Source organism: Tuber melanosporum, assembly GCF_000151645.1.
Source record: "Tuber melanosporum whole genome shotgun sequence assembly, scaffold_96, strain Mel28".
Lineage (NCBI taxonomy): Eukaryota > Fungi > Ascomycota > Pezizomycetes > Pezizales > Tuberaceae > Tuber > Tuber melanosporum.
This window is the reverse complement of record NW_003299146.1, coordinates 210,119-223,751: the sequence shown is the minus strand read 5'-3', so window position 1 is coordinate 223,751 and position 13,633 is coordinate 210,119. Positions and strand designations below refer to the sequence as shown.

Genomic DNA, 13,633 nt, shown 5'->3' with positions numbered 1-13,633 from the left:
TTAGATATGGAGGGAAGGGAGGGGCCAAGCTTTTGATAACGGCCCCCCCGCTGAGAGTATGCATACGGTAGTCAGCGCAAGTTCCTAGTATGATATCTATCATAGGAAATTGTCTCATGGATCCGCAATATCTCCCTGTCCTCCGGGCTCTAATTTACTGCTGGGGTACAGTGTCGTATTCGAGTTAACCGATTGGCCACTTCTCTTTTCTCTCCTTCGTAGCTTGCCTCATTCTCTGAGATTCTACTCACGGGATACCTCGCTGCGGGCGCATCACCAGCCTCCTAACCTCATCCTCGCACCATCACACGACTCACCCTCGCACCATCACTCACAGCACCTCACTCGCCTGCCCAATACCGCCCACACACTCATTCATTCATTCATGACCAACCTCCTCTCGTCCACGTGATGTCCGTCGCCCACTCACTCAGCAAATGCAATTTAATACTCAGGTCTCCCAAAATACAAGCTGCCACAATTTGGACTAAGCTACATACGTACAATGTAGAGTACATACAAATCAAAACTGAATACCCCCGCTGCTACTCCGTTCAGAATTTGAAGGGGGGAAAAAAAAAAGTAAAAAAAAAAGCAGGGAGAAAATAGATATCAACTCGATAGCCCTGGTATACTTTGGTTCTCGCTCTGAGCGTGCTCGAGTCTGGTATTGTAGCGAGTGAGACAAAAAGAAAAAACCAATATTACAAAAAAACGCGAGATATGGTAGTCAAAAGTGTAATGAAAATGATAAAGACAAAACCCCCACCAGTGCATGTGCCCACGATATAACAATTATTAGAGAAAACGGTAATGAAGAGATAAACATTTTTTTTGTGGAATCTCGTCTTATAGTTTCAACGCATGAAGAAAAAGAAAATCCTATCCCAAAACCCCAATTCAATGCTGTGACGAAAACGAAAACGAAGAAAGGGAAGTGTTCGGGGAAAGAAAAGAAATAAAATAGTCACAAGAAGGGGCTGTCAAAAAACAGCAGCACACGTCGATAGACGAGTAGAGAGGAAAAGGGTTTCTGAAACAATCCAATGGCTCAAACCGAGAGTCCCAGTAACAGGCCATACGCTTACATGGTACCCGCGTACTCCAACACCTCACAGTCGTTCTCAAAGAATCCCTCGCCACCAGGACCTAACCTCCCCCCACCGCCCCTCCGTCCCTTCTTTATCGTACTCGTCCCACCTCGGTCAAGCTCTAGTCCGCTTTCCATTGCTTCTGCCAGCCCGCCTTCGTCGCCCGTGAACGCTACCTCACCGCGTGCCGAGCCAATGTTCAACTTCTCTGCAGGTATGGAAAGGCCGAATACCCATCGATCACCGCTGTCTGGCGCAGGGCTGGTCGAAGAAGCCACTGCCAGAGTAGTGTCCGGAGCGGGTTTGGAAGCCGGTCCCGGAACTGTAGTTCCTTCCGGGGGGGTGGCAGGAAGATGGGATTGATATTCAGTCTTCTCCTCACCGGGGACTGGCGCCGGCTCGTGTGTAGGGGACGATGGCGATGACGTAGAGGCAACAGATTGGTCCTCGTCCTGGCGACGACCCGCCTTCGCCTGTCTTGAACTGCCCACGAGCCAACCGGTTGGCTTGGGAGAGCGCCGTAGAAGCCCCTGGATACCTCCTGCGTCTGTGTGCACAAACAAACTTACGTGTCTGTCCGTGTGGAAGGGCTGGAATATAGCGTTCGTTTCTATTTCAGCAAAGGATAGTGGATTTTGTTCAAACTTTTGCTGTTCGATGTTATGTACCGGGTGGTGATGGTGGTGATGATGTCTTCCAGTCCAGAACCCGCCCACTTGCTTCTCCTCACCTTCGACGGAAAGAGTGTTCTGCTGCGAAGATCCATCGGGTAACATAGGCAACTCATATTCTAAAAAGTTGTTCATGATCCCCCCAGCACTCCTCCTCTTGCTTCCACCGCCTCCAGGTCTGACCTCGTAGATCCGGAGCACACCGGCTCCTATTAGAGCAACATACCCCCTCTCTTTCCCGACAAGAAATTTAACCGACCCTGGTCGGATACTGCCCAGCCCTTGAGGGAGTGAGACCTTATTCCCCCCTATATGGTCATTGGGTGACCCACCGCTACTGCCGCTCTGTCCTGGACGCCGGTTGGAATTCCCATTCAAAAAGATACCCCCGCTTGGCGAGCCAATACTACTGCTTCTGCTTCGCCTCTTGCGGGCTGCTGACAGGAGGGGCTGGGTAGAGCTGCTGAATAGATTAACCGCACCAGTGACTGCCGCTCCAGCAGCCCCAACTTGGGCTCCAGCAGCTATAGCGCTAGAAGAAGGCGGTGGTCGTTTTGGAGGGGGCCACTGGTACGCGTTACTGGGCAGGTCATAGAAATGGACTGTTCCTCTCTCCGTGACCACCGTCAATATTTCACCCTTGGGGCTGGACCATCCGACGTCTACAATTGTTGTTGGTGTTATACGACTAAACCGAGCAATCTGCCTTACGTGTTTCCCAAGTGCACCTCCGTCCGGCCAGTTAGGAGGTCCCGAAAGCTTCACGTTGTCTTGGCCTCCAGGACCAGACTTTTGGCTTCCGTGTAAAGGGTTCCCAGGCGGATGGTGAACAACTCTCATCAGGTCCCACACAAACAGCAGGTCTCCTTTAGAGCTCGCCGTCAGCAAGGCCAACCCGCCGGGGGCAAAGCTGAGATAGCTCACGCCTGCTGGGGGTAGGAAGGTCGCCATCGGAGCCATGCTGATTTGCTGGCCGCTGAGACTCACCCCGCCATCGAGACCGTGGGAAATCTTGGACAAATCAATAATACTCACTAATCGTGGCTCGCTTGCCGATTGCTGGGGAGGGGTGTGCTGGAGAAATTGGGATTGTTGCGGCATCCCTCCCATCTGTTGCATCTGTCGCAATTGTTGACCCAATCCGCTAGGCTGCGGTCCGCCGTGAACACTTCCCGCGCCCATATTGGGAATTGTGTAAATCCCGCTATTCATCATGTTCACGGGAAGTGGCGGAGGCGGAGGCGGAGGCGAATTATTTTGAGGCCCATTCCAATAGTTTTGAAATGCCTTGATACTGGCCTCCGTTGCCCGTTTCGCTCCACGAATGACCTCCTGGGTTACCTCCCTAGCCATACGATTCAGGAACGCCTCATCCTCCAGGGACACTGCAGCCGTGATAGCTGGTTGTGCAGGCGGTGAGTGGGATCTGACAGTTGGAGAACTGAACGGAACACCGACTTCACCACCCACGTGATAAGCAGAACCAGCGGACGCCGGGCAATATGCCAACCACCCGTTTGAGAGTGAGAACACTGGTGTCCCAATTTGCCCTCCCATGCCCGTCACCTTCCCATCAGTGCCAAGGCCCGGGATTCCGCTGTCGCTGGAAAAGCTTCCTCCAGGATGTCCCTGGATAGCCGTCCACAGTTTGCCCAAACATTTCCACCCGGCATTATCACCATGGAATTCATTACCACTTTCCAAGCCATATACATACAATTCTCCGCTTATTCCAACACCTATTACTACTCTTGTACCAACAACTTCTACCCTCAACCCCCCCCAAGGGGGCGGCGGACTCCCCACCCCGAAACCGAAATCTGCCGCTGGTACCAAGGGACTAGTAAATAGTCTCGCAACCATCGTACGGGAAGACAAACTCCAGACCTCAACCGTGGTTTGCCATTCGGTTGGTTGTGCCGGGGAATGCGCACTTCGATTGGAAGCAGAAGTTGAGGGGCGGGAAGGAGGGGACGTAGAGTAGGGCGTTTCATCTTCTTGCATAATTGGTGGAGGTCTTTCCCCTTCTGGTACTGCCTGAGGGGTAACCGGGGAGTGTAAAGTGAGACATACAAGTGGCCTATGAGCTGCTAGAGGATCATCCCGAGGCGGTGTTGCCAGCATCTAAAAGCACACTCCTGTCAGTAACCGATGGAGGCCTTAAGCAAAGCAATATATTCAACATCCTGTTCATAAAATTGCTCCTCTAATGTGATTGGTACGACGATCCGACTAGGCATCTCTGACCCGAAATAGAACCAAACCGCACGGGCCAAAATAGCCGCTATGGGGAGCACAATAAGGAAAAACAAAATATGGGCGAGAAAAGGGCAGGGTATCATTACCTTAGCACCCTTCACCCCGCCGCCCAAACCCTCTAGTCGCCCAACTAGTTCTACAACTCCCCTCCCCACTCTCCAGATATCAACACCACCCTCCCATCCGAGACAGACCACGTTTTCGCCCCCTCCGTTCCCGTTGCCCCCACTCACAGCCAAACCCATGAAACCACCGTTTGCCCCACCAAAAGCAGGTTCGTCCAATGTATCCAAGGTGCATGCAAAGTTACCCTCTCCTGGTTGCAACAGTGTATTCACGGTTGCCGAAGCCCCAAACTGCGCATTTAACGGACTCGGTGACCCCTGTGCATATCGTTGCGTTGGATTATAGTATCCCCCATGCCCATGGTATGGCGAGTACTGTTCTTCAAATCCCGGGTACCCACGCACCTGACGTGCAGCGCCAAAATTTCCTCCAGAGCTATACGATGCTGGTGCACTCGGAGGTGGTGACGTGCCACCTACACCCAATCCTACGCCGCCGGATGCAGAACCAAGACTGTTCGGAGGTCCGGTGGATGGTGTGGAAGACGAAAGAAAGGAGGGGAACGGGATAGAACGTGATAGCAGCTCCCCTGGGGTCTGAAGAGCGGAGAGGAGGGGAGAAGTGGTATTGGAGAAATGAGGAGACTTTGGAGCTGAATTGCGGCTAATACCGCTACGTGACATGACAACCTAATATTAGCACTCGATATCTCAAGAATACAGTGGGTCCCTCTCTACCTCTAAGAGAGGGGGTAGAGGGGGGATAGTGAGATGGGCTGTGGGTGCAGACAAATGGACAAAGAAAGACCTTGATGGGTATGAGTAGACGCTCGAGAGGAAGGGTATGAGTGATTATATGAGTGGGAGAGCGAGAAGAAGGGGTAGGATGTGTGACTAACGGGGGGCGGGAACAAGAGTTGTTTATGACATATCACGGTTTGCTCAATGGAAAAGGAGAGAAGGGAGGGAATGGATGAGTCAATGGAAATGATTGGGAGCACAGACTATTCTTTGGGGTATATCTGAGCTCTCGACGAACCAAACGCGCTCCCACCTCCTAGTGTAGATGAGATGGTTGAAGCTCGCACAGCGATAGGCACAGGATTTGAAGCTTGCGAGATAGTCGACGAGGTTCTATTTTGTTGCTGTTGGCGGGAGTTCTTGAAGTGTTCAGTGAACACGGGCATAAAGTCGGGACTATGGAGAAAGAATGAGCAAGGCAGGGGTGATGGCTAAGGGTCTCTTTCTGGCTCTTCCTTATATTCGAGGATATTGCAGTGCAGAAGAAGGGCTTAAAAGAGAGGAGGGGGAGAAGGGGGGTTTGTATCGATTTTGTAGTTGTGGTGGCAGCAAGCTCGGGGGGGGGGGGGACCTGAGTGGGGGGCAGGAATGATGGAAAGGAGGGGCGTCAAGGCGTAGGCGGGAGCGAGCTAAGCTTAGCTGAGCAATGAATGAATGAAGGAAGAGCAAGGAAAGCGGCTTCTCTCTCTCTCTCTCTCTCTCTCTCTCTCGCTCCCCCGCACACTCGCCCTGCTGCACCGATCAGGGGAAACGGTAAACGATGGGGGAGAAATAGGGTACAGTACCGGTAGTTCTGACGAATAAAGGACGGTGAAATGACGACAGCGAAGGAGTGAGTAGTAAATGATGTACCGGCACGCTGTGCAGAGGGAGCTCTTTCGAGGTCGAACGAACTGTCTCCTCGTAAGCGGGCGGGCGCAGGAGGACGTCGTTGTAATGTGTGTCACGGTGGAGGGTATGTATGGTACCGGTGTGTGCGGTATATACTGTGCTCGTGCTGTACTCTAGCTGTGCGTAGCTGCGGTGCGGGAGAAGGATGTGGGGAGGGAGAAGGAACGGGAGTACCACTGCTATATTTGAGGAGAGACGAAGGAGGGGCACGCTGGACCGCTGGACTACCCCAGATGTCACCAAGGGAGTGGGCGAATGGGGAGCGAGCCAATTCCCAACTGACCGGCCCGTCTGGCCTGGCCGGCTTACTGAGAGAATCTCTATCTTAATCTGTTGAGGGAGCGATAAACGAAACATAATTGATATCCGTATCATAACACAGATTCGCACACTATGCCCTAGACCCAAGTAGATTGCATTACTGTATGGGAATGTACCGGTATGATGATATCCTTCCCCTTCCCCTTCCCCTTACCCTTCCCCTTCCCAATCCGATCTGACCCATCATGTGGATGGGGAGGAGCTGGGCTGCCTTGTGCAGATGCTCGCTTGGTGCGAATGGGCATTGCTTGGTTGCAGCAGCTCGCAGGTTGTTGGGCGACGGCGAGCAGGGAGCAACCACCTGCCACACACCACACAGTACAGAGTGAAGAGGAAGTGACAACCGGCCAACTTGGGCAAGCACCCATCTTGGAAACCTACAACCGTACGGGTGCGGTACCGTAAACTGCGACCGTAAGAGCGAAAGTTGGTCGTTCCTGACCTATCACACACCCTACCCTCTAACCCAGGTGGGGCTCCAAAACCAGCTGGTCCTCGCAGACAGACATATAGTCTACCGTACAGTACGGTACTGTATGTAACTCAAGGGAGGGTTGGGCTTCTGAATGGGACAGGCTCATCATGCAAGATGCCTCTTTCACACCTCCGATTCAGGCTCAGTTTAAGGCCACGATATTTTGATGTGGTACGGTAGTGTGGTGGGGGACCTGGCTGGTTGTTCTGTTGAAAAAAATGAAATAAAATGATGGGATTGACAGCCCTGCCGTTAACTCACTGCACGATAACGTGGTCACGGCGATCGAATGAGGGATAGCGGTGCGGTGCTCTACGGTGAGTCGCCCTTTACGGGAGTTTACTCTTAGACTACGAGTATTACTGGTGCAATAATGCCATACCTGTACACTACCGGGACTCTGGACCGCTATCATCGCCATTTGGACCACATAAGATTAGCGTGAGGTCCTTCTGCCAATGCCTTCTGTAGTTCAAAGATGCGTTGTATTTATCGTATCGAGGATCTCCCGGTCCCCTTTACTGTTATTCTCTACCTCGGGTAGGATCAGAATTGGAGTAAAAGATACCGTAGAGTGGACAAAGATTGGAGGAACCGCTTCTGCATCGCCACCCATATCCCCCCTCCCGCGCCTCGGGGTAAAGTTATGTAAAGAAGGGGCGGATACTGTATCGTACTCGTAGAGCTGGCTGTCCGCGTGTGTGTCTCTCGTGAAGGGGGGTTGTGTCTGGGCTTGCTTTCGCTGCTAGATGAGCTGTTCGGGGAGTGTCGAATACGTACAATAAAGACAGTACGTGTGTAGCTATACTGCTATATTCGCGGAACGGTCTGTTGAGGGAGGAGATACCGGTAGAGGGGGAGAGATAAGGGACGGGTGATACTGTACCGGTAGTCTAGTAGACTATCTCGGGTATACAAAACGGCACCAATAAATTCTCCTTCGACGAGATGTGATACTCGTAGTCTATCCCCGAGATATGATATCAATCATATCAATCGCTTCAGTCACTGCACGAAGCGAGATTGGAAAGTGGCCGCTGAGGCACGTCTCTGGGGCACACCATTCCCACCTTGTCACCATCTGAAGGAGTAGACTACTCGTATCCGCCGGATCTCGGGGTACTCGTAGAGTGCCCACTATGATGAGTCTAGGGGGTTTTGGGGCTCCAACATCTAAAAATTCTGAGCGCTAGAGTTCTGGGGGGGAAAAGGACGCTGCAATAGGATGATAGCCCAAAAACACCGCCAAGATAGGCAATCTGTACGGGGATTTCTACAAGTACCGGTACGTGACAACCGTACCGGCTAGACTACCCTGTACTATACCTTCAACCATTTACTCATTGCCAGTGTTCGGTGGGATAGAAAAAGAATGGCAATTTTTTGCGTCAAAACCCCTGTGATCCTCCTCCATGTGGTTGCTGTTTGGAGAGGAAGATTTGCTGTCCACCTTTGCGGTGTTTGGCGAAACTTGCGCATCTTGTGATTTAAGGAAAAGCCAGGCGGTATCGCTTTCTTTTGTTGCCAAGTCGTATTGCGATGCCATCATAGCTTCACTCTTTGTCGTCAGGCGGGCACCTGTCAAGCGTGATGGAAAAGGGAAGCATAGGTGATAAATTGGCCTCCGCTTCCGGTCCCTCTATTTCCTCATCCGGATAAATTTGGGTGATGACTTGGCCTTTTTCACCGTCTTGGCGGATCGTGTAATCACTGGATCACAGTGTGGAGGGGATTTTTTTCTTGGGTGGTGGTGGTCTTGGCAATAGATTCTGCCGTGGCCTAAAAACTGGAATAGAAAACTCCAACAGACTTTTTCGTGTCTATGATTGCTTACGATACCTGTAATATATACATTCACGAACACATCTTCACTTTGTCGAATCGGGGTGTTAGTTTTGTTGCTGCCTTTACGGTGACATTTGGTGTGTGTATTTGCAGCCCTCACAGTTCGTTCATTGCCTTGCTTCCCCGCACCGCACGGGGTCAGCAGAACTGCCTGTGTACCTCCTTCCAGGTACCGTCCCCAGCCTGCCGCGCTTCAAGATCTCCGGCAGGCATCAGAGTACCCTCCTCCGAAACCTTCTCCCAAAAGCTACAACGCCCCGAACCCATTTTTCCCATTTTTCCCTTTCCATCTTCGCTTCATCGGACTTATCATACCAGTAAAATAAAACGGCCGAGGGCTGAGCTATCTCTGTTGTGTTACAGCAGCGAGAGGAAAAAAGGGAAAAAAGAAAGAAAAAGAAGGGAAAAAAAGAAAAGGCTCTTTTCTCCCTCGTGCTGCTAAACTACGCCTGCCTGGCTAGGTTTTGCTGGTCCCGCACCGCACCGGTCATCCGAGCCTCACCCGTTGCGAGACCGTCTTTTCTTCGTCGACTGAGCTCTCTTCCTTCCACAAGTGCTGTCCGATTGCGCATTATCCATAGCGTTGAAGGGGTACCGGTACAGTGTTCTGCGCTATTATCTTGCATGCTTGGTAACGCGCCTACGAGACATTCATCACGGTGTGCGTATACAGCCCGCCCCCATTCATCCCCCTCCATCTATTGTCGTTGATCTTTAGTCTACAGTCCCTCCTCCCTCTTCCCACAGTCATCCGCACACGGGCCGCCCGCTGTTTTACCCGCCCATACCCCGTCGCCACGGCGTCCATAGTTCATCTCTTCGACCATCTTTCTCTCCAAGTCCATCGCGCTTGGGCCATGGACGAAATGGAGATCGCTTCGTCTGCTTCTTCCCGCGGGCCCGAGATCCTCTCCAATCCCGTGATCATTGAATCCATTCTTCCGGCCCTTGAGCATATGAATGATATACTCTCCCTTTTACTTGTTTCTCGCCAAACCTACCTGCTTGTCAACCCCCTGCATCCGTTTTCTGCTCGCAAACTATCGTTCGCAGACCTTGCGCATGTTAAGAATAGGCATATCATTGAGTTCCTGTATCGTCCACTTGGGGGCGTTCAGATAAATAGTAGACGTCGGCTGCTTGAAGATGGCCGTACGGTAACTGTTTCTGGAGGTTTAGAGAAGGGGTATGTTGGTGCCTGGAGGTTCCTCAATAGCATCGACCTGTCCGGAACCGGTATAACCACCAGGCTTGTCAAGCTCCTCATCGCTGCCACGGCTGGTGGAAAGATCCCTGGACTTCTTCCCGATAGATCCTTGGATCGAGCTCCGACAAACGAGATGGAACATGATACCTACACCAGTAGAACAGGGCTCTTCTCCAAGGAGTTTGAGTCCATATCAGGGGGCGCATACAGGCTACTCGCTGATCAGTCCTTGCGTCTTGAGAAGTTGTGTGTGACCGGTTGCCCGGGGGTTGAAATTGGGGAGATAAACTCGTTTCTTAAAAAGATCCTCGTTGTTGTGACCGCTCCCAAACGGAGGGAATTGAGGTTGAAGGCTACTCAACAGCTTGCAGCGGCTCAGCAGCAGCAAAACGGGGGTAACGCGGGTGCGGCAACTAACAATGCGGGCTTTGCTGCTATCCAGCAAAACCCCCAGGTCCATGCACAGGCGCAAGCACAAGCACAACAACAGAATGAGGATCTTAGTACTGTCCCCTCTCCGCTTCCCGCGACTGTCGAAGAGCTCGAGGAGTTTGGGCTCCCATGTTTATCGTTGAGACGGCTTGAGCTAGCTAATGTGGCTGGTCTATACGTGGACCCTCCTGAGAAGTATAGAGGGAAAAAGGAATGGCAATATGCTAAAGAGTGTCCATTCGGGAGAAATGTTGGAGGGCTGAATTCTATTGCGGGATGTCTGGGGATTGATGTCGATGTGCTCTTCTGCCAGGGTGCGGGCTGCGCTACTAGTTTTGATAATTCAAGGTGGAGACTCTCGCATGCTGAGGGCGAGGAGACGCACTTTATATATGATGACGAATTTGATGTTTCCACTTTAGCCTCTAACCCAAACAACCAGACGGAGAATCTTTCACAGGCGTCTGGCAGCAGTGCCGCCGCCGGCATGGCGGGGGATAGTTCTCATCATAATAATGGATCCAGGAACCCGCGCAAGACCTATCACTACCCTCTACCAAGACTTCCGGGCGAGCGTATACTTATCCTAGATGATGGAAGGGTATTTAGGATTCCCAGGCATGCTATCCCAGCCCCACCGACAGCCCAACAACCTCAGCAACAGCAGAATGTTCCAGCGCCAGTAGCCCCAGCCCAACTTTTGGCTGCTCCAGGCCTGGGCCAAGGCCAAGGTAATGCACTCAACGTTGGTCCCGGTGGTGGCGGAGGTGGAGCTGCGGTGGGAGGGGTGGCTGGAGGTGGGGGTGGTATCGCTCCAAGCAATTCTCAGGGGTGGTCTGCTGGACAGTTTCTACAGGATCCTGCACAGTATGGTCTGGGTGCGGTGGTGAGCACGGGCGCTTCATTATTTCGTCCTCAACAGTCACTTATACAGCGTCATCTTCTAACACATTATGGACTTGATGACCAGGGGAGTGCAATGCCAAATACTAGCGCGCTAGCCCACATATCGCAGATAGCGGGATTGCATGGTATTCAAGGCCTAACAGCTGTCGCCGATGCGGCATCACAGATAATCACTGGGGGCGGGACAGGAGCACCAGACGATCCCGCAACGCTTGGCCAACAGCAGGGGCAGCCTCCCCTGACTCCGAGCCCCGCGACCGATGGTGTGCTCTCTCCGAATAGTTCACCAGATACACCGGCCGCGGGCCCATCCGCGACAGCTACCGCCCAGCCAGCCAACACCCCTGGCGACGTGGCGAACGCGAGTCCAGGTGATGGAATGAACACCGCCCTTCTAGACCTGATGGCAGCAGTTCAAGCCAGCACGCCACCCTTCGGCCCGACGTCAGCAGACCCCAGCTCTCCAGGGGGAGGCATAGCCCCAGCAGCCACTGGCGTTGGTGGATTTCTACCTCAGATCCCCCACAACCACCAAAACATCTTTGCGCAAAGCAACTTTGCCCAACAGCAGCAACCAATGGCCCAAGCAAATATGCATAACCACTTCCATCACCCTGCTATACCTCCCCCCCCTCAGCAAACTCACAACCAAAATCAGCCAGCCCCAGGCATAGGAGTCTCGCTCGGACCTCGGCGTCGCAATAACTCCCCGGGAGGTAGGACCGGTAGTGGGGCTGCGGCTGGTAGGCCTGGACGTAGGATTGCAATGCTAGATGGGCCAAGGGGTTTGTGCGAAGGTTGCGGTAGGGAGGTCTGGCTTTGCGAGAATTGTAATAGGTACTGGGTCGTTACGTGTGGTGGGTGTGCTAGTCGCGTCTGATTTTTTCCCCTCAACCGTCCCGTTCTTTCTGCCATCAAAAACGATAAACGCGCTAGCTTTCAAGAAGGTATAATAATAGTCCTTTACTTGCCATCTCTTTTTTCTTTTCTTCCTTTCTTCTACTCTCCTTGATTTGAAGTGATGATGAAACACAAAAAAAAGGTTTATTTCTCGCTTCTCCGGAAATGTCATTTTGTTTTTGTTTGCTCCCCACAGCTATCATTTCCGCAGGGGATTTGTCTACTTCTCCCTCATTTCCTCCCCAGCCACATTAAAATTGGCGCTGGATACTGTGTATCTTGTTTTCTGTTCGTCTGTTTTTCTCTCATTTTCTTGGCACCATAATTCGTGAGTTGCCTTATGTGTAAAACTACTGATGGCGAAAACTCACACATGTATGAAAAAAAGGAGTCTCCCAGTTATGCTGGTGGGGATTGCACGTTGCCTTTTCTTTTTCTCTTTTTCCTTTGTTCGTGTTCTTTAATTTCTTAGATGGGAATCGGGAGTTGGGTTCTTTTTTTCATCATATTTTTTTTCTTTTCTCATTCTACTTTTTGAACCCTCTGGATTGTAGTTAAGTTGGGTTAGTCTCCGTGGGATTGACCGATCGATTGGATGGATGGATGACTCAATGAAACTGCGCATTTGCTATGGCAACGGTATGATACCGGTATTGGTGTGTAAGCTCTGTGGGTGATTGGTGAGTGGATGTGTCGTGGGGTTTAACATATCATACCTAATGGTCTTTCTCTATTGTGCTGTACTGTACAGTACCCACTGCTGGTAGTCAATCGTAATTATGCCATCTCCCCAACTCCCAAGTGGGGAAATAGCTGAACGGGTTGGATTAAATCGAATACAACTCACATACGGCACTCACTCTTGCACAGTACTGGGCAGATTCGGAGCATCTTGACAGAAGCAGGATGCTAAAACACGACGTTATTTGATCTTGAGAGGTGGTGGTTGTGGGTTCTATCACTGATTTTTCTTGCCTCGTTCTTTCACATTGTTGTGTGAGTGGGATGTTGTACGGTATATGTGCGATTGCTGATATTAGTGGAATAATGAGGTTTTTTGTGACTGTCTGCTTGGAGGGTTGGACTGGTTGTGATGTTGGAATGATGGCACACATCGCTGTGTTGCCCTTTTTTTTAACTTACACCCCCCGAGAGCCGTGATAATGGGACCGGCCGGGGTGCACTCTGGTCGAGAAGTGATACTTCGTGATTGGCTGTTATACTTGCTGCGCGGCACATTATTAAGAGCCAGGTCTTGAGTAATTTGGTCTGTTCCAAGGGATGATACTCGTCCATTCTGCTGGCCTGCGCTACATTGACTTGTAAACCCTAACTTACTTCTTCTTCACTTCTTTTGGATTGCAGGTTTCTCGCAGCACTTTGGGCAGTTACGATACTATCATATGACCGAGCCGACTCGACATGACGAATAACCGGGGATGGCGGACAGCTATAGCCATGCCTCACGAAGGGCGATAGGTCCGAAAGTGGGCGTTGGCGTCACTCCCCCGCGGCGGGATAGGATACGTTTCTCAGTGGCCTTTCTACATACAGTATGCAGACTTTTTTCGCAGAGCTGGGATTGTATCTGTCTGTTTCGGCCTGGATAGGAAATGTGGAGGTGGCTGCGGAAGTACTCAAGTATTGGGTGCGCATTGCCACTGTGCGTGGTGGTATCATAGTGTTCGCAAGATATATCAGCAAGACTTGATTTATTTCCCTCTCGGAGAAACGGGTGCCGAAGGAACGACCTCCTCGAGCCAGTGTGT

General features: G+C 51.6%; 2 protein-coding genes; one reads left to right on the top strand and one right to left on the bottom strand.

Moving 5' to 3' along the window:
• Nucleotides 1-651: 651 nt before the first annotated feature.
• On the bottom strand, nucleotides 652-5,781 carry GSTUM_00012122001 (uncharacterized protein). XM_002842362.2 has 3 exons: nucleotides 5,092-5,781; nucleotides 4,108-4,759; nucleotides 652-3,886 (listed from the first exon to the last, which is right to left on the bottom strand). The coding sequence occupies exons 1-3, from the start codon at nucleotides 5,271-5,273 to the stop codon at nucleotides 1,085-1,087; spliced, it is 3,636 nt and encodes a 1,211-aa protein (XP_002842408.1). The 5' UTR covers nucleotides 5,274-5,781; the 3' UTR covers nucleotides 652-1,084.
• A 2,644-nt stretch (nucleotides 5,782-8,425) lies between these two features.
• On the top strand, nucleotides 8,426-12,498 carry GSTUM_00012121001 (uncharacterized protein). XM_002842361.2 has 3 exons: nucleotides 8,426-9,080; nucleotides 9,145-10,944; nucleotides 11,029-12,498. Exons 2-3 carry the CDS (start codon nucleotides 9,277-9,279, stop codon nucleotides 11,842-11,844), a joined length of 2,484 nt encoding a protein of 827 aa, XP_002842407.1. The 5' UTR covers nucleotides 8,426-9,080; nucleotides 9,145-9,276; the 3' UTR covers nucleotides 11,845-12,498.
• Nucleotides 12,499-13,633: the final 1,135 nt, after the last annotated feature.